We start from the raw sequence: 26,288 nt of genomic DNA, 5'->3' as shown, positions 1-26,288 counted from the left end.
TGAGGGGAAGAGAAAGAGGTCTAAAAGCAAGGCGCTTATGAGCGCGCGGAGAGAGAAGCACTGACTGAGAAATAAATAAGGACATCCGTGTCATTTGCGCTCATAGAGAAGTCGGATTTTATTGAACATTCCTAGTTACAAACCTTTCCGATTGTGGGACCCACAACTTGCCTTCTTTCAGAAACTTTCTGCCTTTGTTTTCTTGACTCGATTTATTTATTGGTGCTTTTGTGGCTTTAAGCACAAAGTCATAGGACTGTGCTGGACTATATTTACCTAGTATAAAAACAACCTGCCAAAGTGAACAACTCGGATTAAAAAGAAGATCAGGCGACACGTTTGGAGACGTTTTCGCGTTCTGACAGACTTATAGGTAAGTCAGAAAATAACTGATAATTGCGCATAAGTGTAGTTTATGTTACGCAGGTTGTCAGGCGTTACTTTTAACTAACGATATGTCGTTTTAATGCACTGTAGATACTCGTATTTTGGTTGTCAGTGTTTTTCGACCGCCGCGTGGAAACACATTTGGCTTTTCATAAAATTCTAACGTTAGCCGTTTTAGATCCTGCTAAAAAAAAAAAGTCGTCGCGCGAGTAAAGTTAACTGTCTCTGTCTCATGCATGGCGGCTAAGAGTCTCTCTGTGTGTGTGTGTGTGTGTGTGTGTGAGGCGTTTGGACATCTGCCACTGTACCGAGAATGCGCTCGGTAGAGTTGTGACGTTCGCGAACGAACCGATTCTTTTGAACGGCTCATAAACATGAACGATGGGAGCCGAGTCGCGACTGGAGAGGAGCCGTTCTTTCTATCGTTCTTTTTTCCTATGCGTGTTCATACAAATGAGCTCCGCCAGGAGACAGAACAGTTATAGGGGGAGGGGCGCACCCAGCGCAGGCCAACCCTTTATAGCGTGATGATATTAGTTATTAGTTGTGCATGCATTTACATTGCATTTTGTGTTCATTTAAAACTTATTTTAAAATCATTAAAAATGTTCTTTTGTGATACTGTACTTGTATAGAAATTTTTCACTAAAAGCTGTTTTCCACAGACATTCATTGCAGCCCACTTTGTTATTGTTCATTGACTTGAAGGGGCTGATGTCCTATTTGCAAAGTTTACAGTAGTAATAGTATGTAGTATGTAGACATTTCCATTTTATTTATTCTAATTTTATCTACTTTAAAAAAAATTAGTTTTCTATCAAAATGTTCTTGTGTGATAATGTTCTTGTGTGGAAGTGTTTGTAGTAAAAGCTGTTTTGCACAGAAATTCATTGCAGCCGGCTTTGTTTTTTATGTTTATTTGTGAGTAGGTATTGTATGAATAACATAAGTCAACGTAGTTTTACACACACACACACACACACTTTGTACTAAAGGTAAATCAAAATAATGATGTCACTGTCTAAGCAGAGGGATTTGTGCAACCCTATGGAATATAGTCCACACATGAGAAATGAGGTAACAATCAATATTTCAGAATAATTCAAACTCAGATATTGGTGTGTGATATCTGAGCTTTAATTATTTGACTACAAATCTCACCTCATAATACCTCCCAGTGATTATTTCCAGGATAAACTGAGATGCTCCCAAGCTGGCTTCTTAAAACTGACTAAATATTTAAAAAGAGCCAAAAGAGCCATTCTTTTGAACGGCTCTTTGAAAGGAACGGATCGCGAAGATCCGGATCCCCTCAAAGAGCCATAAATCCCATCACTAGCGCTCGGTCTGCTGCGGAGTCGTGCTGTTTGTTTGTGAAGTTATTTTCACAAGCACTCGACGAATTTGAATGGCTCCTAGTTATGGGTTATGATACCTCGAACCAGGGTTCATTGGCAACATTTATTAACAAAAACTGTTACATGGCTTGAGAACTGCTTTGGGTCATTCTGGTGGTATATTTTCCCACCTGTGGCCCCGGCATTACGAGCCAGTTACTATTTATGGGCTACTGCAATTTTATTAATGTTATTGAAGAGAGCAGTCTCAAAACACGCTGGTCTGACGAGCCATGGTGTTAAACCAGTTAGATTTATGCAAAGTACTAGTCAGACCTATATGCAGTATGCACTGATTTACGATAGCTCCTGATGAACTTATTTAGAACTCAAAATAGTCTTCACGTTCCTTTTATAGTTGACAACTACATGTAAATACATCAACTCTGGTATGAGTTTCAAATTGAAAGGTAGATTTTAGTCACTAATGTTTCTAGTGAGATTCAGCAGGATAGCAGTGCTTTTGTTTAAGCTCTTTTACAGCCACTCTAGAGCTTGTTTGAGGGCGAATGTGGCATCAAGTTGTAACATTCAGATGTGTATCATAGTAATTTGTGAGCTTTTGGTGATTTGGAGGCTTATTCATGTGAATTTGTAAGATTTTGGTGTGGATTTTCATGCTTTATTCTAAAAATTGTGTTTCCATGCAAATCCCATCATACAAATTCATATGAAATTGCCATGTCATAAAGTAGTTAGGTTTTCTCATGAGACCTGGTTGGATTGTTGTGACCCTTCTGTGCCAGAGGTGACCTCGGACCACCACAAGACAGGAGAGCAGCTTTAAACGGTGTGCAATAAAGACACTGCAGTCTTTCAAGCTGTCTAAAGTACTAACCATACAAAAAAAGCATATCAATGCACTTTTGCATTAAAAAGAATTAATTTTCTGATGAAGCAAATAAAGAACATTACCATGATAACCATAGTACCACAGCTACTGTATGAGATTTCATTCAGACCATGTCAGAATATAAAAAACACTGGGTGTTTCAGTGAAGGTTTTTTTTCTGAACAGGCAAAAGAAAATGCAGTCAATGCGCAAAAGCAATGAAGAGATGCTAATGAATGCACCATGAATCCCCCCCCCCCCCCCTTCTATCTTCTCTTTCTCCTCTCTCGCTCTCTCACTGTTTAAAATGGTTTTTGGGGATGTTTGAATAAAGACACAATGAAAAGTGCTCTGAATTGTGCTGTGTCACTAAGGGAGGGAACGGAGTGCAAAGAGGGGTACAGAGGAATGTGTGTGTGTGTGTGTGTGCAAACATACTCCACAAACATCCCCGAGGAGGTCGAGAGCATTGATCTGAGCAGTGAGGGTTTTATAATTTAGTTGTTTGTGAAGAAATCACCGAGAACTCTTCGCTGGGTCATTATCCCAGGGAGGTTTGGCTTTACTTGAATACAAAGAACTATAAAATGATTTCCTTTGCATTTCATCTCATTCTTGATGTGTGTGTTTAGGTTTACAATTAATTGTTTTTCATGCTTGTCTCTTTTTTTTGTCTCCACACTCATGTGTCTGTAAAAAGCTGGGTAATATGACTAGCGTTTGGTGGGTAATGATAGAGGGATCGAAGGAGAATTGATAGAGAGAGGGAGAGACAGATAGCATACAGAATGGAAATGTCCTCTGAGCTGGAACTAACATCAGACGGTCTTATTTCATCTATTAAATTGTCTTTTGACACTCCCTATACTTCTCTCTTTCTCTCTCTTTGCCTCGCTCTCTTTTTTCTCTCTCAGTCCATTTAATTTCGATGCTGCAAGTTGGCCTCCTGAGCAATCCGTTTTACTTCATATCACATTCTGTTCACCTCCTGTCTTCCATCACTGTCTGTCTCCATGCTGTCCTGTCTTGATGTTGAGGTAGCTGTCAATCATTTAGCCCATCCATCCATCATCCATCCATCCATCCATCCATCCCACATCACTGTCTCTAACTTCAGTCTCTTTTCTAAATCTTTTGTTATCATGTAAATATAAATCATATTGATGATTTAAGAATTAGAAATATTTTAGATTTTTAGTTAAATTGAAAAATGTCTAAAACCATTTTTTGAATAATGTGAACACTTATGGAATCAAATAGAAAAAAGCTGTATATATCAGGGGTGTCCAGACCTTTACCTGGAGGGCCACTGTCCTGTGGAGTTTATCTCCAACCTTAATTCAACACACCCAGACCAGTTAACCAAGGTCTTCAGACTCCCTAGACCCTGCCAGGCAAGTGTGTTGGACCTGGTTGGAGCTAAACTTTGCTAGACACCCTTACTGTTCTTGTTCACCTGATTCACTCCCACTTACAGACATGTTCTTCATCTCCAGGATTTCAACCTAAAGATTTAAAGGCACATTTTCAAGGTTGATGCTGCTGTAGATTCTGCCTGTTTTTATTGATCATCATGCTCTTTATTATGTGCTGTCTATGTATTTTATGATTTGCGCATAACCCCTGTGGTACAGTCTGGATTACTGAAGAAATCAATGTTCAGAGATCCTTGGCCTGTATGTGTGTTACATTCTGAAAAGCTTCATGAATCACTCTTACATAAGGGTTCTGCATTCATTAATGGCTGACACGAGGGGTTAACCAGAATGTGAAACATAACAGCCAGAACTGCACACAGAACTGCAAGGAGAGCAACAAACTAAAAAGTTATTAAGATTGATTCATACTGGAAGAAATGATACATCATCCAACACAAAGTGGACTGACTGTTTATATTATGTAGTTTGAATAGTGAAGAAACAACTCATTAGCATGTCCTCTAGCTACGTTTCACAGGTGCATGAACCTAAATGTAATATGAAAATGGGTTTAAACCGGTAGGACAGTTTTGATATGTATGGAGGATGATTAACAAACATGCATCTACATGCTTTATCACAACCGCAGCCAGGCTCATTTAGCTCTCCAGTAATTAAACATGGCCTCAAGCAAACGCTTTTCAAACTCGTTCCTGAAAAGTTTTTTTTTTTGCCTGAAAATCCAGACTGCCAAACACTCTAGAGGAAAACAAAACCATAACAACTCTCACTTCTGCTTATTAAAACCATTTTCAGCATTTTGTGCCTGTCTTCTTTGAGTTTTCAGTAATCCTCCAGACCTCAGCCAGATATTGCACCAACACCCTTCTGTTTGTGTCTGCTTGAAATGTGTTTTTTTTTCTGCTTTTCATCAAATAAATCAAATCATCATCAGTCTATATACTACTTGTGCGAACTGATACTAATATTCTGAAGGAGATTTTGTGCGTGCACTCAGGTAAGTATTGTTTTGGGCAAAACACTGCTGTTCACAGTGCTGAACTTTGTTACGCATTTCCAATTGAACAGTTCTCTTCATTTTTTTTTTCATTTTTTTTTTCAACTAGTTTTTGAAAATGCCATCCTTTTCACCCATTTTGAATTACTAATAACCCTCAATCTAAAGACCCTACTCATCTTTCATTCTCTCTTTTTCGTTGCTCTTCAAGGTCCAAAGTCAAAGCGCTCTGACTAACTGTTGCACAAAAGAGCAGTATCACGTTCTCTCTTTGCTTTTAGTCATTGCAGAACCTGCAATGTGCACAAGTTTGTTTTGCTGTGACAAAGAGCTACTTTTACTATCATAAAGTGTTCCAAACCTGAGGGAGATATTGAGGGGTTGTTGTTTTTTTACAAGACAAACCAGCATCTTATTTACTTATTGCCCACAATACAGTTTAACCAGTCACTCTGCTGGTAAGCAATATGCTGTGAGTAGATTTGGCAACTGAAAATATTTGGTTGAAGCAACAATAAAAGGAAATCTGCTTTCAGCCGAAATGGTTTAATAAACAAATCAGTGTGGATGCACTTCACAAATGGTTAATTCAATTGAACTTTTATTTGGACCAAGCTCCGTATCGATTCAGTGAAATAAAACTACTGTCATTCATCTAACCTTTTAACGTAAATGTATATTTGCACCTTTGATGCAGGTATATTTGGACTACTGTATATTCTCACTTGATGGAAGTTAATTAACAAAGATGAAATAAGAGGTGGAGTTGCAGTTGTAGAGGGATTCTGCTGGGAAAGTCCCAGGAATGAGGTAATGCCAGGAGCATGTCTTTGTGTCATGATTGACATGAGTAGATAAACAAGGTTCATTCATTTAAAACTGAATTTCAAAGTCCGTTATGTCACGTGAAAGAGGTCAGACTCAGTTTACAGGAAATTAAAAACTTTATAAAAAAGTTTGTTAAATTTTTTAATGGTTTGCCATTTCATGGAACATATGACATCACAGTTGAGTTTTGATAGTTGATAGTTGGGTAAACACCGATGGTTACTATTGAGAAAACTTCTTATTTAATCAGCTAAAACATGAGGAAACTTAATAGGACGATATTCTTTGGATCTTTGGATCTTTGGATATCAGTGCATGGGAAAAGTGGATTTGGCATCATGTTCAAATAGTTTGATTGTATTGTGGGAACTGTCAGCTGTGAGTGTTTGACGGGGTGTCGAAGTGAATCGGGCAAGTGCAGAAATGTACTTGGTTGGGTAAAGGGCATATAATGTCTGATTGCTGAGGTTTTGATGTAGATGAGGATTTAAACAGTGGCTTCAATGATTTGGCCCATCCTGGATATTTCCAGTAAAATATTCTCCTTTTGTAAAGTGACTAAACCTTCCTGCCTTTTTGTTCTCTCTCCTCCTCATTTCTCTCTTTCTTGCTCTCTTATTTGTCCTCTCTCTGACTCTTTTCCTTTTCATTGAGTAAGTAATTCTGATTTCCTTTTCCTGTCAGCCACAAATGAATAAGTTATTGGTCATCTTGGCAGGACTGCTGAAGGAACGGCTCATCAGTGCGACTGAGTCAGTGTGGGGACTGACACACACCTGAGTCACGATTTAGCATGAAAATAGTGTGTCCAAGTGTGAACATGACACTTCATTCTTCAAAACACTGCCGCTGTCAGATAGCCAACTTCAGAGGTGATGTGTTTTTTTAGAGATTGTGTGGTCGGACACTTTGAGTTAAAGAATCATAGGTCACTTGGGAACTGAGGAAGCTCCATTTAATCTGATGTTTAAAGGGGAACATCAAAACAATGGAGCCGAGGGCGCTGAGTCTCGTTAGTCCGAGTGTTACTCACCGATTCTTTCTCATGCCAGCGTGAGCACACACATTGATTCAGTCATTCTCCACAGATTTGGACGAAGTGGTTGGAAACTTTTCATCTGCCTGGCTGAGTCAGTGGGACTCACTCATAAGACTCACATATGCATCAACATGGCCGTTTAAATGGTTTGGACACTGTTTTAGTCAATCAGTGTTGTGCAACAACGCTATGACTTTGTTATGGTAATGAAATGAAACCAATGCCATGCTCTGTATGATTTATTGAAAATTAAATGAAGGAGTTGTCAAAGATGTGGCCTATCCGTAAGCACTCAGGGCATGCTGAACTGTGGTGCACAGACAGGAGATCCAGGTTTGAATCCAAATCTCTTTCCTTCTCTCTCGCTAAAAACAAAACAAAAAAACTTTCTCTTCTCCGTTAACTTTGTCTAGTAATACTGGCATATAACTAAAGAAAATAAATAATAATAGAACTGACCTTTCATTAGATTCTGCCCTCCTTGATTATTGTTGCAGCTAACGTAGGATTTAGAGAAGATCCCAAGGGAATAAACTGGAGATTGCCATGAATATGAGGATTTATATATATAAAAAAAACTTCACAATTTGATTATAAAGTGGTATTTTTATTGAAGATTATTCTTGCATGGACTGTAATGAGTTCTGACATTGTAAAAACTTTTTGAAGAAGAAATAGAAGTATAAACTAAAATACAACCTAGCAAAAATGATTTCCTTATGTGTGTGTAATTCTTTTGTGAAACAATTGTTTAAGACACATCCCCATTATTGTGTTGCTTATGTTTTTGACAGGGTCTAACAAATATTGTAAAGAAATGTCACGTTTCACTCAAATTGTTAGAAAAATAATACATTTAAAAATATTTTCCCCAAAAAATATAGATATATATTTTATAGAAGGAAAACGAAGAAATAAAAATACATTATATGTTTTTTTTAAGTGAACTCAGTGCAGATGGGTTCATGAAGGGGAAAGTCAAAAGTCAGGAGTGATGCATGTATGGATGATGTGAAATATAGTTTGCCCAATGATTGTGTCCTCAGGGGGATACACTCAAAAACACATACTGTAAGCATTTGTGTTTTGCTTTATCAGCAGGTCTAATACTGACAGTTCTTGATGTGCTTGTGTGTGTGTGAACTTGCTTCAGGCGAGTCAGTTAAAACTTTGTCAAGAAGGATTTTGTTAAATGGAGCTGAACTGACGAATTTGCTGTGTGAATTTCCCCTGGGCAGAATCACACCCAGAATGACCTCAGTGGTGTCAACCTGAGTTATGAGCCACATTGTTACTGTATAATGTATAGGGGGTTCTGATTGACTTTTAATGTATGAAGTGAGTCATTTGAGTGTTTAAGATCTTTATCTGTTTAAGCCCAGTACATAGTGGGGTCTTTCCAGCCTGGTTCCTATATGGCTCCCGCAGGACCAGACCAGCATTATTATAACCGCTGAGGAGGTTGAGATCATTCACTCGCTCCAGCAGATGCTGCTATAGAAAACCTCTTCCTTTGCAGAACATGAAATGGAAGTTTATAGGGGAAATGAAAGATCAGATCAAACTGAACATATAAACTTGCATTACCTTGGAACTAATTTCCTGAGTTTTTCATTTTTCTGCTTTTTTTCCTTCTCCTTTGCGCTCAGGGTTAAGCAAGCCAGAAATATATATATATATATACAGACAGTGAAACTGTCCACACATACATTTCTGTACTAATGAACATGGGATAATTTAGCCATTTGGTTTACTTTCATATTAGTGAGAAACCGCACAGGTCATTATGTCAGTCTCTGCATTATATCAAAGGCAAGTCAGTTCATTCAGTGGTCATATTGGTAGCGGCCCAGGAGAAAGTATTTCTAGCCATGCACGTTCAGCTCCTATCTATCTCAGAAGGGAAATATATATATTTTAGGTTGGTCAGGCTAATAATACAAGACTCCCAGTTTTATAGCCGCCATATTGCTTGCAAGAAAGAAGTCTGTGTTATTGTATTGAATGTGCACTTGTAGTGTACTTTGTATCTTAAAAATGTACTTGCACATAATATAATATTAATCAAATAAAATGCCATTCTCATGTTTAACAGATTTTTTTTTTTTATTTAATAAAAAGTGCATTTTTTTAAAATGCCAAATTAAAAATGTAAAGTTTTAAACTTTAAAGTGGATGTTTTCTAAATGTACTAAATTGCAACTTCATTACAAATGTGTTATTATCAGAACTATGAACATCCGAGAACATGACATCCAAGGTTCATTAGAAATTATATGAAAGTATGGTTTAGTTTACCGTAATGCTTGTCAGCATATTCCTTAGTACATTTTAATCATATTTCAAAGAGAATAGAAGTAACTACGAAATTAAATTTAAAGATGTGTATGTTGAGTCAAAAAGCCACTCTAAAATAAAGATAATTGCATTTAATATACATGTAAACTATAAAACATGCAATTAATGCCCCAAAGCATTCCATTCAGTACTTTTTTCATAGGAGTTAATTGATTATAAATATTTGATGTGATAGGCTCATTGTTTTAAAGTTTGACTTACATGAGGTAATGTTGCAATGCATTACAAAGTTACCGGCCAACTGGCGATTAACTTTATTTTGTTTACTTGCCAATGTCAATTTTTACTCACATTGGTGCTTGGTGAGCATTCATTTTGGACTATGGTCTCTATTTTGTTCTCTCTCACAATCATTTGGATTCGGTTAATTTAAATTGTTGATAGCTTGCTAAGACGTGAGAGGATTCGTAATGCCAACTGTAATAAACTCAAAACTTGCATTACAATAGCAAATTATTTGGCACAGACTGATATTTCTCTCTCCCTCTTCCTTTCTGTTTTCCCTGGGTTTTGGAAACACTTGCAGCCTGTGTGTGTTGGCCACCGCTTGTCTGGAGCTCAAGACAGCTGCACTGGCTGCCGCACTCATTCACACACACACACACACACGTACACACACACACACACACACACTATATTGAACATGACATACACAATAACACACATTATGCTGGGTCTATTACATGCATGCCTCGTCTCCACCCTTTTTTTCACACCTCCTTTCAGATTCTACTACTCTCCTCTACTCTTTTTGTCCTTGTGTCTGCACAGCTGTGTATCAGCTGTCTGTCTCTCTCTCAGACCCCAGAACCAGCGCTGTCACTCCTCACTGGACAGCTGCCACCACACACACACACACACACACACACACCCCATTCCATGGCAAACACATATACAACAACAAATCACATATTTACAGAGACCTTGTTTTTAATGGGGATGGAATAAAAGCAATGCCAGACAATGCTGGAATAGCAGCATGTGTGGTTAAAAAAAAAAAAAAAGCTGAAAAAAAAGCTTTACTAAAGCTGCATTTATTTAATCAGTAATCATTTAATCAAAAATATATAATATTGTGAAATAGTCTTATCCTTCAGCAGCTGTTTGTTCAGTCTTACATGATCCTGCAAAAATAATATAATATCTTTAATATGCTGATTTGGTGTTCAGGAAATAATTTTTATTATTATCAACATTGAAAACAGTTGTGCTGATTAATATTTTTGTGGAAACCATGATACTCTTTTTCTTTTCTTTTTTTTTTTGATGAATAGAGATTTCAAAAGAACGTTTGTTTGAATTACACATCTTTTATAACATTGTCATGTCTTTACTACTACCATTGAGCAATTTCATCATTTCTGAATAAAAGTATTAATTTGTCAAATAAATAAAAAAAAACTCTTATTGACACCAAAATGATTAATGGTAATGTACTTTGACATGTGGTGCACATAGAGGAAATGAATCCGGCCAATCCCAATCCCTCTCTCCTTTTTGGAGTAGCCATCTTAAAAAAAAAAGACACCTAATGTATAAATAAACACATATCCCATATTCACAGAGACAAAGGATTGGTGTTGATGGAAAAAAATCACATGCTGTGCAACTTATTTTTCTAATATGTTTTGATATGTGTGGCTGCTGGAATGGCAGTATGTTGATTTTGGGAGAATATCTACACTTGCTGGACCACCAGTGTAAATGAAGTGATCTCAAGTGTTCTGTCCAGCTGACTTCATTAGCTGTAGAAGATGCTATGACATCATAACGGAGATTCATTTCACCCCAAAGAGTGTAAATGCTACAAATGAATTTGGGCATCACAAAATTAAAGAGTTCAATTTGATGAACAATGTTTAACGGAGTTATTAAAAGATAAATTTAACAGTGATATAAATGTTTTAGTTTTTTTAAAGATTAACTTTTAAGTGAACGTCTGATGATGGCAAAGGTCATTTAAATGTAAAAATGGGAAATTAAACTTAAAACGGTTACCAATATATTTTAAAACTGTTATATTGGTCTATATCCGATGCAGTACCAATATTGTGTGCATTCTTCGTACAGTGTGTGGAAATGTAAATGAATCATTCTCTCTCTTTCTTCCTCAGGTATGTCTGTAGAAGATCGTCCAACTCTGGACAGGTAACCTGGTGTCACTGTTGCCATGGCAACACAGCTGCTGCCGTTGTTGCCTGCCCTCCTCAGTGTCCTCCTCGTTCCCTGGACAGCGGCCCAGGACGTGGATTGGCATTTTGACACTGGTAAGAATGTTCAGGTGATCGTGTGCTGCTCCTGTCATACATCACAGCTAGTTGGAGAAACATCCTTTCTCAGTTTATTTAACTGTGGCTTTGTGGTCCGACCCTGAGGATGTGTGGGTCCTCACATAATCCTAAAGTCAGATTTCCTTTAATCAGTTTTCTTCCCTGTCTTTAAACTCTTCCAGTCCACTTTGCTTTTGTGTGTGTGTGTGTGTGTTTATTGGGGTTTCTAATGTGTTTTTAATGCCTGTGAAATGTTTCTGTGGTCATTAGAAGTCATTATATTCAGGTTACTGATAGTTAATCATGTCATAAGCTGGAACGTCTGCATGTATAGCTTGCCATGAGAGGGAAAAGGAGATAAGATACTTCAGTCTTCAGTGTGACATGGATGATGTGTTTTCTTCAGGAGAGAGATGAACGTGGAGGTGCAAATAGATCAGGAGCAAAAAATGACTGCATTCATGTCACTGAGACTGAGACATCTGCTTACAATCCAGAATGACTGTAAAGCGCTGCTCTCATCTGCTCTGTATTAGCTGGAGATGTGTGAGATAGACAGATTAAGAGTCATGGAGAGAGAAAACATTTTACTGGCAGCAGAGTGATGATGTAATGAAACAGGCACCTTTCCACAGTGTGACTCTCTCTCTCTCTTTTTCTCTCTTTCTTTCTGTGTGTGTGTGTGTGTGTGTGTGTGTGTGTGTCTGAGGGTTCTCGCTGGCTGGGCAGGGTTTGTTTTCCAGCCATTGCATTCTTATCTCATGAATCATTTTACAGCATCTGAGTACCCCCCCCCCCCCAACCCAAAACCTCACCCATCACCCCCAGCTTCAGACAGGCACACCCTCTGGACTGACACACAGGCAGCACTGACATGTGATTTGTGCGGATGATTTCAACGCTGCGTTTGTGCCAGAATTTTTCTCTGCCGTCCTCATTTTTATCTCTTTCCTTCATTTTTTCTGCCCCTGCGCTACATCTGTAAGGCATTGCCGAAGCAATTGCAACAATGCAGCAACGTTGCATTGGTATTTTTGTGAGAGTCTGACATTGTGCCATGTGTGGGACTTCAGTTACCTATGCTTTAACCACAGACATGTCCCAAGAATTCAGCCAAGACTGATAAAACCTCCTTTCAGTGATATCCCTTAAGGTTGTTTTTTTATATAGTCAATGGATAACAATTTTATCATAAATATCAAACTTACATTGAATACCGTCATTCATAGAAGTATTAAAGTATGTAAAGGTTGTAAGTCTATGTAATCATTTAGATTAAAAAAAAAAATAAGGGTAAACGTGCATGTGACATAATGTTATTTTAATATTATATATACTGTTAATAATATATTGAATTGGCTTTTACTTTCAGATTTTTATTTTTCAATTTGAGTAATTTGATGTGCTTTTGGCATTGTTGTTTTTTTATTTGTTTTAAAATATAAAAGAATTAGCTTAAGCTTTATTCAGTTTTATTATTTTTAGTAATTCAATATGAACTTATTTTATTTCATTTAAGCCCCTTTCACACTGCCATTCCGGCAAATACACGGGTAAAGTGTTCCGGCAATTGTTTTGCACTTTCACACTGCCAGTGATTACCCGGGATATGTGCGTGCTTTCACACACAACCCGTAAATATCCTGTAATGACACGTGACATCAGGGTGATGTGTAATGTACGAGTCAAAAACGTTAGGCACGTTACACTTTCACTGAAGCAAGCGAACGATCTCGGCGCTTGAAGGAACGATGATCTTCCTTCAAAACAGCTAGTAAAAGAGTCGCGCATAGCGTGCGTCATCAGTTCGACAAGGCATTAGATCTGGCTTTTGTTCACACAGCGCTCGTCCCGGGTCGAACCCGGCAATGTTACTAGGTCACCGACCCGGGTTCAATGCCGGGACGTGTTTGCTTTCACACAGAAGGCAACCCGGCAATGTTCCGGAAATATACCGGGTCCGACGTGCAGTGTGAAAGGGGCTTTAGTTACCAAGGCAACTTTTCTTAAAAGTTTTTTTTTTATTGTATTTTTTTTTTCTAATATGTATTTATATATTTTAGCTTTATTTCAGTTAAACAAAACATTTTAGTTATCGCTAATACCAGAATAAGTGTTTTTTTTCTACCTTCCTTCATTTTAGTTAGTTTTGTTCTCAGAGCCTGTCTGATGTGTTTCCTTTGTAACACACAGCTAAGTGTCGCTACGCTCTGGGGATGGAGGACCGCACCATACCTGACTCCGACATCACTGCATCCAGCGCCTGGTCCGACTCGACCGAGGCCAAACACGGCAGGTAAGCGTAGAGCACATGCTTTCAATTCACACACTGCTTTCTTGTTGCATGTTGCAAAATACACATTTTCACATTTTGTGTTTGTGGTTGGTTGTTTGTGTTTGTGGGTTCTGTCAGGCTCATGAGGGGACGTGATTAGGTTACATGAGGTGTCAGTAATGGAGCGTATCCTGATATAGCGCATTAGGTAATGACATTACAGCACTGTCTGTCTGGACTAGACTCACATGCTGCTGAATACAGATGCAACACACACACCAGACACAAAAGCAGACACAAAACGACACCTGACTAATAAGCTTTGAGGTTGGCAATCACTATCCCACCCTGAAACAAATAGAAGCATGTGTGTGCGTTAGCGAGGGGTGTTTCTGTCTTTTGGCAACACACAGATCATGTGGTTGTTATTAAGTCCACATTCTGTTTAAGACAGCAGGGGATTTTGAACAGAGGGGAGAGGAGCTTACAGGAAAAATGGAGTGAGGGAGAAGTGCTGAAGATGGGATTTATGGTGGGGATGCTTTAAAGGGTTAGTTCACCCAAAAATGAAAATTAGCCCATAAATTACTCACCCTCAAGTCATCCTAGGTGTATATGACTTTCTTCTTTCAGATGAATCCAGTTATATTAAAGTTATATAAAAAATTGTCTTTGAACTTTCAAGCTGTTTAATGGGACTCAGCGGGTGTCTCACATGACTCAGGGGGTGAACGAAGGCCTTCTGGAAAGAATTGATGCATTTTTGTAAGAAAAATATCCATATCCATTTTCCCAGAAATTTTGAGTTAAATCACAACATTTCCAAATTTGTTTTGAAGTAAAAAAAAAAAAAAAGAGAATATGAAAACATGACAAAAATAATGTAAAAAGACTATGTGCTTATTAGTTTTATTGAAGGAAAAAAACTACAATCCTTTGACGAGCCATTCCGAAAGACAAAGTAAAAAAGATGATGAGTACTTTAACGATTGTATGTTTGTGTGTGTGTGTGTGTGTGACCCTGGAGCACAAAACCAGTCTTAAGTCGCTGGGCTATATTTGTAGCAATGGCCAAAAATACACTGTATGAGTCAAAATGATTGATTTTTCTTTTATGCCAAAATTCATTAGGATATTATGTAAAGATCATGTTCCATGAAGATATTTTGTAAATTTCCTACTGTAAATATATAAAAACTTAATTTTTGATTGGTAATATGCATTGTTAAGAATTCATTTAGTCGGATACTAACTATTTAGATTTTTTTTTTTTTTCTTTGCTCACACCAAATATTGTCACATCTTAACAAACCATACATCAATGGAAAGCTTTGAGATGATGCATAAATCTCTTTTTTTATTGGCACTTAAGACTGGTTTTGTGGTCCAGGGTCACATATATAGTTTCTAGTATTTATAGGGACACTGATTGTATTTCTCTGCAGAATTATGGGAAATGCATTTTTTTCACCTGGAATTCTGTTGTTACAGACTATTATTACTATTTATTTATAAAAAAAAAAAAAGAAAAGAAAAAAAGTTTAAATAATGCACACTGATTGCAACAAAAGCATTTACCATTGATTAACAAGCATGTAGTTTACAGTAGGTCTGTCTTTAACAGTTTATAAGTTAATGTGAAACATCAATTTAACTTCCAGAACACAACTGCTGAATTCTGTATATAAAGTAAAAACCAAGCCAACACTCTTCACAAAAGAAAAGCAGCAACACAGATAAAATTACCAAAGAATAAACAATATTACAGAGAAACAAACTTTGTTACTGGTTAGAGGTGGAATGTTCTGCAGGAAGTTGCACTTGCAATTTCTAAAATTGGCTCTGGACCAACACTGATCATTTTACATGACTTAACTCTGATGACCTCTTTTTGTTCAATTTTCCTATTCTTGACCAGAAGAACATTTCAAAGTGGACTAAAGTTCATTTTGATTTTGAAAGGGTCTTTGAGACTGATCCGTGTGTCTCTGTGACTCTGAAGTCATGGTGAAGATTCAAGGGTAAATCTGAAATGTCTCAGACTGCTCTCAGTTTCTTGATCTCAGCTGTGTCACAATGAGCTCTCAGTGAAGTGACAGTACCCACACCTCACTGGAATATCTTGCCTCAGGTGCATTTCTCTTTCATTTGAGCAGTTGTGGTCTCCGCTGTCTGTCATCAGTGTCTTGTCACCTATGTGATATCAGTAGCTGAATGAAGGGACATTCACTGTTGTTATTTCTTCTATGAGTGAGAAACGTTTAGCACTAATGCTGCGCCAGCTGACAGCTTTAGGCTATTACTTGTGTTTGTGAGTGAAGAAAGTGTGTTAGGAAGTTTAAAAAAGGAAATGGCTTAAATGTCATACAGATGGTTGTGTGTATTTTAGAGAAAGCGAAACCAGGTAATGGTGTTTACACACAGACCTCGCATCGCACACATCACCTCATTAGCCTGCAGTTTTTTTCTTTGGATTGGGGAAATTCCAAAAAAAAAAATTATTTTGTTTGTTGTGTGTTAATCTATTTTGCTTTGTTTTGTGTTGTGATTTGTTTGAATTTTTATTTTCAAGATAATTATAATTGTACCACCAAATTCTCAACAAAATGTACATTTAAAATTATTCAAAACAAATAATAATTTTATTTGTAATGTAGAAAGAAAAAAAAGAATAGTAAAAAGTCACAATTTAAAAAAATTGCCAGTAGTAGACTAAGTGTAAAGTATTTGTAAAAATGTTGTTTTATTTGTTACATCCCTAAATTTTGTACATTTTGTGTATGCATTATATATATATATATATATATATATATATATATATATATATATATATATATACATGTGTGTATATATATATATATATATATATATATATATATATATGCAAACACACACATACACACACACACACAATCTATATATATATATATATATATATATATATATATATATATATATATATATATATATATATATATATATATGTATATGTTTATTAGATCTATATTGATCTATATTATCTAATTGAGCATGTGTATAATGCTTATGTTTGTGTCCTGTCCTAGGTTGAGTACTGGAGAGGGGGACGGGGCATGGTGTCCAGCTGGTCCGGTGTTCCCCAGCAGCTCCGAGTACCTGCAGGTGGATCTGCGCAAGCTTCATTTCCTGTCTCTGGTGGGCACACAGGGTCGCCACGCAGACGGGCTCGGGCGGGAGTTTGCACGGAGCTACCGGCTGCGATACTCTCGTGACGGACGACACTGGATGACGTGGAAGGACCGCCGGGGACAGGAGGTTTGTTACCCTCGTATCAATTTTAATAATAAAGTTTTGTTAGCAGAATATGGATTTTTTTTGTTGTTGTTGGTATTTTACAGTTCTTCTGTGCTGTTTTTGGCTCAGGTGGTGACAGGTAATGAGAACACATATGACGTGGTCCTGAAGGACCTGGGTCCACCCGTCATAGCTCGCATGGTGCGCTTCTACCCGCTGGCAGACCGCGTGATGAGCGTGTGTCTAAGAGTTGAACTGTACGGTTGTGTTTGGAAGGGTGAGTCCAACACATGACAAGCAATCCATCACACAACTCCATTACATTCACATCAGGCACATTTTGCAGTGGAATGATGTTTACCTTTGAGTGATGTGCTTCTTCTCTGTTAGACGGGCTGAAGGCGTACACTGCTCCGGTGGGTCATGTGATGGACCTGTCAGGCACTCCTGTCTACCTTAATGACTCCGTCTATGATGGCAGTAAAGAGGAAGGGTAATGTATAAACACACAAACGCAACTTTGTTGATTTTCATTTTTTAAGAATGAAATTGTTATGCTCCCTGCAAGTGTTCCATATCTGCATGAAAATCACTGGTAACATAAATGATGTAGAAACCATCAAGTAACATTTATCAATCATCATTTTGTTGAGTTCAACAAACAAGTATGTTAAGCTAGGGATGGAGATTGTTAGATTCTCTTGGCCAGAATCAACGATTAGTGACAAATAAATAAACACTGGCATAAATAAACAATGAACTGCATAACAAAGAAACAAATAAACAATAATGTGAATTTGAGAAACATACTGCTAAAATGTTTTAATGGTTGTAAGCTGGATGTGTTTGATGCACTGAGAGTCATTCATTTAGAAGGTGGTCAGACTGGTTGCTTGGATGTTTTTGATTCGCTAAAAAGAACTCAATTTGGAATCAGACTTACTATTTTACAGCTGTAGAAGAATGCACGTTCTAGAACCGATGATGGAGCAAAAAAACATTCGAATATTATATAAAAAAGAAAATGGGTACCATTTCTCAGTTTACAACCCTAGCTTCATGCTGTGTGTCAGAAACAAGCAGTTGAGAACTTGCTGTGCTAAACTTCTCAAACCTCACCTGCTCCTGTCAGACTTCATTTTCTGTGATGTATGTTAAAGTCCAGAGCCCTTTCTCATGTATGTAAGTGCATCTGTCAAGTGGGGTTGACGAATATTGTGTAGAAACATTCCCAGATGTGTTTTGATGGAGGAGAAATGTTTGCAATACCTAAGCTAACGTTTGACACTGGCCAGATGTGAGTATGCATGGGTCTGTGTGTGTGTGTGTGTGTGTGTGTGTGTGTGCGTGCATGCCTAATGACTACACTGCTTTAATGTCTCTCTCTTCTTTGTAGGGTGATGTTCGGAGGATTGGGCCAGTTGTGTGATGGTGTTTTTGGTGGGAATGATTTCATGGAGAGTAAAGAGCTGAGAGTGTGGCCGGGATATGATTATGTGGGCTGGAATCAAGAAACCCTGGGCCAGCCCACTGTTGACATTGAGTTTCACTTCGAGAAAACACGGGTCTTTCACACCATGCAGGTCAGTATGTGTACCAGCAACTCAAAATATGTTTGGAGATTTAAGTCACACTTTAAATGCCTTAATGTCATTGATTTTGATACAAAAAATCACAGCAAGGCAAACAAATGATACCAGAACTTTCTGAGCCATTTTAAATTATGGTTTCAAGGTGATTTTTAGGCATTCAAAGTGTCTAAAAAACTGTTTTAAGGGATAGTTTACTCAAAAACTGATAATTCTGTCATAATTTACTCATCTTCATCTCTTTCTTTCTTGTGCTGAACACAAAATAACTTTTTGGTTCATACAATGAAAATCATTGGGGTCCAAAATAACATTAAATTCCATTTACTAAAAAAAGATATTTTGTTTTCTGCAAAAAAAAAAAAAAAAGTAATACAGGTTTGGAATGACATGAGGGTGGGTAATTGATCTGTTGTTCATCTTCAACCTGAACTTTCAACAATGCAAGACAGCAAAAGCTATGCCAGAATTCATCTCAGTCAGTTAGAAGGACAGCAATGAAGCTCTGCCTCAGTAAATCACCCTCAGGAGTCTGTCATTATCCTTCAACCCTTTAATGAACATTTGATTTGTTTTTCTTCGTCTTTCTGCCCGTGGCTTTTCATTTGTGGTCATGTGTGAATCTGAGAGGCATCCGAGCGTTTTGTTATCCAATTTGTGGCACCATTATTTTTCTGTTGTTTGTTATTTGCGTGTATGTGAGTTTGTATGTTTGCATTGTCATTTTTAAAGGGTCTTCCAGACCAGGAATGCAGATTTATTTGTACCACTTCTGACTTTTTCTGGTGTTGAGAGGACATTCTCTCTTATTTCTCTTTTTCACAAACGCCATCATCGTCCCATGTCGCCCTGTATTTCCTGTGGCTTCCCAGTGTTTTGAACACTTCCTCTAATGCTTGCTTCCTGCACGTCTTGCAGCAGATTCCCAAAAGATACTGAGAAAAAGGACCAGGGGTCCTAATAAAACATTTTCCATAACAACAAGCACTTGTTCACGTGTCTTTGCAAGATGATTTATGTTGCCTCGCTATGCACACTTTCTTTGGAGTATTCCCGGCTGTATTCCTGCCGTTTCGGAATAGCTCCAGTCTCACCAGCACCTTTCCTGTGTAAATCAATCCCCCGTTGCTTCAGGAACTCCAGTGCAAAGTTTGCCACACATTGAGAATAAATCAGTGTCGGTTTTACTTTAAAACAGTTCTCACTCAGAAATTGCTAATAAATTTAATAAATAATAGTAGCAAGTAACACTTTAAATTAAATGTGAGATTTAGTAGAAAGACTGAAATAGTATTTTCTTCTAAAACTTAGTCTTTACTTTGTTTACAAAATCATTTCTCACCAAGGTGTATATGTGTGTGTGTGTGTATGTGTGTGTGTGTGTGTGTGTGTGTGTGTGTGTGTGTGTGAGAGAGAGAGACTTATGAGGTGTCAGTAAGATAGCTTTGGCTACGCATTAAATTCCACCGCTGTTGCAGCAGCTTTTGTTTTCGGTATCAGCGAGCGTTTGCACACATGTGCACAGTTACACATTGACCTAACAGCGCCATTAATGTCTAACCTGTCACATTATATATGTTCTAGTCTTCCACCTTTTATTTGCTCCCTGTATCTTTCCTTTTTTTCATTTGTGGAGTAATAACTTCAGTTCAGTTCTCCCTGATGGCTGTTTCCACTGCTCCTTATTTTTGTTCCCAGCACTGATTGCAGATTGTGGTTTTTAAATGTCTGTGTTTCAGGTGCACAGTAATCACAGACACACTCAGCACGTGCGGGTGTTCAACGAAGTGGTGTGTGAGTTTAAGGCCAGTCTGCTGAGCCCGTGGGCAGAGCCTGCGCTCAGTCTTCAAGTGCCGCTGTCTGACCTACACGACCCGTCGTCCCGCACCATCTCACTGCCACTCGGAGGACGACCAGCGCAAATTCTGCGCTGCCGTTTTTCTTTCAGTGACCGCTGGCTCCTCATCAGCGAGATAAGCTTCTATTCGAGTATGAACACACACACACACACACACACACACACCTGACCTCTCCCAGCAAGGTGCACTGTTCATTACCATTACAGAGTTTGCAGCCACTTACAAGTATATAGTAGCAATTTATTATGTATCAGACATATGTGACCCTGGACCACAAAACCAGTTACTAAATCATAGTAGTGTGACTTTGGATGGGTACTTAAACCTGACAAATTTGAAGAAAAAGTGAATCTTTGTGCTGCATTCACTTTGATGGGTTTGTAGATAAGATAGAGAGACGAAATGATCAATATTCATGCTTTATCCAAAATAAAGCCTGCTTATCTAAATCTTTCTTTTTCTGTTATCTTTTCTCTGTCTTGTCTCCAGTGCCTTTTGAGGATGGATACTTCCTTCCTCCTCTGCCTTCCTCCAGCAGTCGTCCTGTCAATGCTTCTTCTCCTCACACCCCCAGCCCCACAAACGGAACCAGCAGCCCCTCCGGTGAGTCGGATGCAAATTTTCCAACAAAAACATTGTTTTAATCACTGCTCGAGCGGAACTTCATTGGAAACTTACAGTTTTATATATTGTTACTTTTGATAATAAACAAAGTCTCATCTTTCAAATTATGTCTTTTTTTTTTAAGAAATTCTAACAATAAATGCCGTTTTGGTGCTCTTATGTTCCTAATTGCTTCTAGTGTCTTTAATATATGCTTTAAAGTGTACTATTAATGTATTGACATGCAATTAATGTGAACTAATAGTGTGAATTAAATGTAATATTTTTGACCACATAAATGCATATCATTTGTAATTAATTTCAAATATATTACAATTTAAAATTACATTAATTGCAATTAGTTTTAACTTTTGAGTGATATTTTTTAACCACTTAAGTGGGACTTTAATATTTTATATGTGAATTGAAATATGGTAAATATGTACTTCTGAATACGCAATTAATGTGAACTAAAATATACTTCAGTGTCATATATCTCTGGCAATGAAGTTGACATTTAGTATATTAAATAATAATAATAATAATCTCTTAATAACCTAGTTACAATCAAAGCAAAAACACAAAATGGTAAACCCTGTACATTTATTGATTTTTACTGATGCACAAGAAAAACCCAACACTATACAGTTACAACGCTTCAACTCACTTATTAGAAAGAGTCTGGAGGACAATGCTAATTTCAACATCATGGAAAACATAATTCTGTAAGATGTGTAAACCTGTTTCCTCATTGGGAACCTAAAAATGTCCATTTATTGGTATTTCTATACTTGTGAAGTCATTTGGTCACCGTAACATATAGGATTACTAACACACAAACAACACACATTTAATACAAAAAAAAGAAAGAAAATTATCTATCCATGTACAACAAACATTAAGAGCAGCCCAAGACTAAAATGTAATTCTGAGCTGTTTAAAATTATAGAAATGTGCACTGACTGATCTTTAAAAATACCAGTGCCTTTGTTTTGTCTCAAGATGCACACAATAATGTTTTTTCAAAGGCATGTCAAGGAAAATTATTTAAATGTCCTTATTGAACTATGGTCCTGGCTTAGTCTAAGCCCTGTCTGTGAAACCAGGCCATTAGTTCTCAAACCTTTACTAGCACCAACATTAAACAGCTTACTCCAGCATTAATGAATGCAGGTTTGAATAAATAAATAAATTAGTTAATAAATAGAAAAGAACTCCAAATGAACTTGCTGGGACGTGCTGTCTGTCAAAGTCCCAGAGGCTCTCCATCCGAAGTAAACTTCACATGTCATGAAGCTGCACACATCTCTCAACAGTCTGTGTGAACAGAAAAATTATCCAAAGAGGCAGGAAAGTCCAAAAATATTCCTTGAGGAAAGAAAGAATAACAATTTTTATAAAACATATCCAGCCATTATAAATGGTTCAGTTGAGTGAAAGTAATAGACTTGCAGTCTAAAGTTTATATACACCTTGCAGTATCAACAAAATGTTAATACTTTAAGCAGTAAGAGACTATATACTCATTATATTTTACTTTACCTGTTAGTGATGTCTTAAATATTTAATGTTAAAAATTTATTATGGAACGAGTTATGAGAGGCACTGTGTAAATGAATATTTTTAAACAACAAACTGAATTTTTTTTAATTTAAAAGTTAATTTAAAAACTACATTATGTGCAATTATCATGTTTGCATATATTTTTTTAAGTTGAGTGTTGCTTGCTATATTCAAAAATGAATAGTAATTAAATTTAAGTTTGGGCTCTGTTGTTAACTGTAACCTCACTAAAGCATAAGCCGAGGTAGATTTTTATTCCTAAAATGTTTATGTAAAGAAACAAAAGATTAAAAAAAATTGTTTAGTTTTTCCCACTGCTGTACCAAAAATGAATCAAACTGTGATGTCAAATAACGAGGTGTGTACCAAACCGTCATGTTTGTGTACATTTTATTTATTACAACAGCACGCTGGACCAAGGATACTACTAAAATTAAATAAATAAATATTTTAATTGTTAATTCAATTTTTTTGTTTGTTTGTTTTGCTTTTTTGAAACCAGTTCTTCATTTCCAACCCTTTTTATGAGGTTTATTGGGAGAATAATTGAGAAAATGCATCTTTAAAAACTGAAAAGGCCTAGCTCACAGTCTGCCCTCCCTCATCTTTCAGCACTCTCATGTCACCCACCCCATCTCTCTCTGACTTGTACACCCTCATTTTTCCAGACCACCTCATGACCATTACTTCACTTTTGCCCAGTAGCATATCAACAGGTGAAAGAGAGAGAAAGAGAGAAGGACAAGGGGAAGAAAAGAGTACTGTCTCCTGTAGACTCTTAGATTTGTATGGCGTGTTTACCAGTACAGAGAACCCTGCCCTCACATAAAATACTTTGAGAATGTGGTTGGTTGTTGTGCGTGCGTATGCGTGTCCGTGTCCATCTTGAAGACAGTAGAGAATTTTTTTTGCATGACTTGGGTGGCTTTTTTTTTTTTTTCTTGATTTTAACAATGCACTATTGTTTTGAGTTAGTGTTTTTATATATCGCCAAACTCATAAAGAATCTTTGTGAAATCGCTCCAGCTGTCCTTGCTCTTGTCCCTTTTTGAATTAACTTTAGCTCTCTTAGCTTTAGGACTATAACCACTCTCACAGCTCATTTACCCCCGTCAAAGCTTATCACAGTCCCCCAAAACAACAGCTGCCTTCTAAATTTACTGACATAAGAACACACACACACACACACACACACACACACACACACACACACACAGTGTATAAGAAAGCAAGTCAAATCACAGAAAGTGTGTCAATGACCATGAAGACATTTACTTATTACTGCCTTACCCAGCACTGAGATTAAAAGTTTACTGAAAGGTTACAAGAGGTTTTACTCTCTGAACACTCTGAAGGTCTTTAAATGCCTAATTGATGGTGTTTGTAATTATTTGTAAATTCAGCTAGCATTACACTAACATACATGTAATCTTGAACCTGATGTGTTTTGTATTAACAGAGTTTCCTGCCGTCACTCTGAGGGCCGGGTTACCTGTAGCCAAAGATGACAGCAGCAACACGCCCATCCTGATTGGCTGCCTTGTTGGGATTATCCTGCTCCTATTGGCTGTCATAGCTGTCATACTTTGGAGGCAATACTGGAAGAAGCTACTTGGCAAGGTGCTTTTCATCACTATGTACAGTTCAAAAGCACTGGGACTTTTGCGATGTTTGTGTAACTCCACTTGACTGTGTTCAGGCTTTATACGCAAGTCCTTAACTCAACTGATTCGTTCATAAGCACTAATGCTTGTTGGGAAAGAAATGGTAAATGTCTTTAATAATAAGTAATTTAATTATTCTTTTAGGTGATTTTCATCAAAACAAGTGAGTCAATTAATTATTCAGTAAACATAAAGCATTCAGGTCCATCCCGAGTCATTCTGAGACATGATTCTGCTTTGATTTTGTTTGTAACTTTTCATTGGTGGAGCAAAAATAAAGGAACTGGCAATAGTGTATCTAAAATATGAATAGGCCGCTGTATAAAAGCAGAATATTCATCTGTTTGATTTATTTTTTCATAATAGAAAATGGAATTTGTTGTGCATTTATCTGTTATAGCATTTTAGGAATGTACTTGTGTACAGATATCTATCAGACATTGACGAATTGGATTTCATGGCTCTTTAATATTCTATTTGTCTCTGTGTATCCAGGCACAAGGAAGCCTCTCTAGTGACGAGCTGCGGGTTCATCTTTCGGTTCCATCGGACAGCGTGGTGATCAATAACACTAACACACACACATACTCCAGCCGCTACCAGCGCATACACACCTTCCCCGATGACCGGGACCGCGACGGAGAATACCAGGAGCCCAGCACTGTACTGCGGCCCCGAGAGCAACGTGACAGCACAGGTGACAAACACACACACACACACACACACACACACTCAGCATTCATATACCTCACTCAGTAAATGCACAGGAACCCAGGTCACCAGGGGAATCAACTGCACTGCCAAAACGACATCAGAAAAAGTACTTTAGGACAATCCACAACCCAGACACAAAGAGCCACTGTACTATCTGAAAAGAGAGAGGAGGGAGGCAGATTTATTTCACTCACACTTCACTTGTACTCAAATGTTCCGTTTTTTCCTGCTATAGTTGCTTTCGTGACAGATACTTAATGTTTTCATATAATAATTAACATAAAAGGAATGCCCCACAACAGACTGACCAAGACGATTAACAGCCTGCGTCATTCTCAATGACAACACTGCCTGCTGTGTTTGTGAATCTCACATGGAACTGGTTTGCTCCGTCACCCATTAACGGCCCTGTTGTTTGTGTTTTGTTGTTGTGTCGTCTCGTGTTGTGATATGGTTGTGTTGTGATGTGGTTTGGTTGTGGTTGTGCCGCTTCGTGTCGTTTTTGTCATGTGGTGTCTGCTCACACTGTCATACCCTTCGTGTCCGTGGATTTGTGTGTGTGTGTCTGTGTCTGTGTCCTCCTAGCACTGCTGTTAAACAACCCAGCATATCATCTCCTCCTGTCTGACCTGACACATGGCCCCAACAGGCTGACAAACTGCCACAGCCAGCGAGAAAAGCCCCAAAACCTGTCCCAGGGTAAGAGAGAGGGGTTCATTCTGCCCCAAAAATGGGCAAGGGGTGGTGTCCTCCCCAGGGAACATTTTGAAGTGCCCTGAACTCCTAACGGTAACAGTTAGTGATGTAAGCCCCCAGAACAGCACAGAGGATATTAAACATAAAAGGGTGTTTCTTTAAGTGTGTTTTTGGGACTTGGAAGTCTTGGAAGCTTTTAGTGGTTTACCCTTGTCCCAGACCTAAACGTCAATTACAATATAAAATCCATCATGAATTAGTACGTTTAGAACTAAGATGACCTAACAGAGTGAAATAAACATTAATTGTTAAGCGATTTAATGCTTTGGCCTCAAGTTTTTTTTGTTTGTTTAGTTTTTTTATCTGTTGTTACTTTCATTGCCAGCGCAACAACAAACATTTTTGTAAATTATAACGTTTATTGAAATTTAATGTACTTGTTTACCTTGGAGTTAGTGGAGTTCATGCTTAAGTTGGTATGCAAATAAAACATGAAAAACAAATT

The 26,288-nt window shown here is 37.6% G+C and overlaps 1 protein-coding gene across 2 annotated transcripts; it reads left to right on the top strand.

Moving 5' to 3' along the window:
* On the top strand, positions 1-26,288 carry LOC113077902 (epithelial discoidin domain-containing receptor 1-like). Of its 2 annotated transcripts, none has more exons than XM_026250167.1 (12): positions 1-373; positions 11,392-11,544; positions 13,741-13,843; positions 16,888-17,116; positions 17,225-17,372; positions 17,486-17,588; positions 18,492-18,678; positions 20,424-20,673; positions 21,033-21,146; positions 24,169-24,329; positions 24,869-25,070; positions 25,694-26,288. In XM_026250167.1, exons 2-12 carry the CDS (start codon positions 11,448-11,450, stop codon positions 25,864-25,866), a joined length of 1,767 nt encoding a protein of 588 aa, XP_026105952.1. In that variant the 5' UTR covers positions 1-373; positions 11,392-11,447; the 3' UTR covers positions 25,867-26,288. The 2 variants fall into 2 exon arrangements, with proteins under 2 accessions (XP_026105952.1, XP_026105951.1); XM_026250166.1 differs by having other exon boundaries at positions 2-373; positions 25,673-26,286.

Source organism: Carassius auratus, unplaced genomic scaffold, assembly GCF_003368295.1.
Source record: "Carassius auratus strain Wakin unplaced genomic scaffold, ASM336829v1 scaf_tig00023532, whole genome shotgun sequence".
In the NCBI taxonomy this organism is placed as follows: Eukaryota; Metazoa; Chordata; class Actinopteri; order Cypriniformes; family Cyprinidae; genus Carassius; species Carassius auratus.
Note: the sequence above shows the minus strand (reverse complement) of the source record. Positions and strands in the feature narration are given on the sequence as shown.

Excerpts from the sequence above, each read along its gene's own strand:
- LOC113077902 (XM_026250166.1), top strand. The coding sequence starts at position 11,448 with ATGGCAACACAGCTGCTGCCGTTGTTGCCTGCCCTCCTCAGTGTCCTC. Across the intron at positions 11,545-13,740 it reads GGATTGGCATTTTGACACTG|CTAAGTGTCGCTACGCTCTG; the intron begins GTAAGAATGTTC and ends TGTAACACACAG. Across the intron at positions 20,674-21,032 it reads CGAGATAAGCTTCTATTCGA|TGCCTTTTGAGGATGGATAC; the intron begins GTATGAACACAC and ends TCTTGTCTCCAG.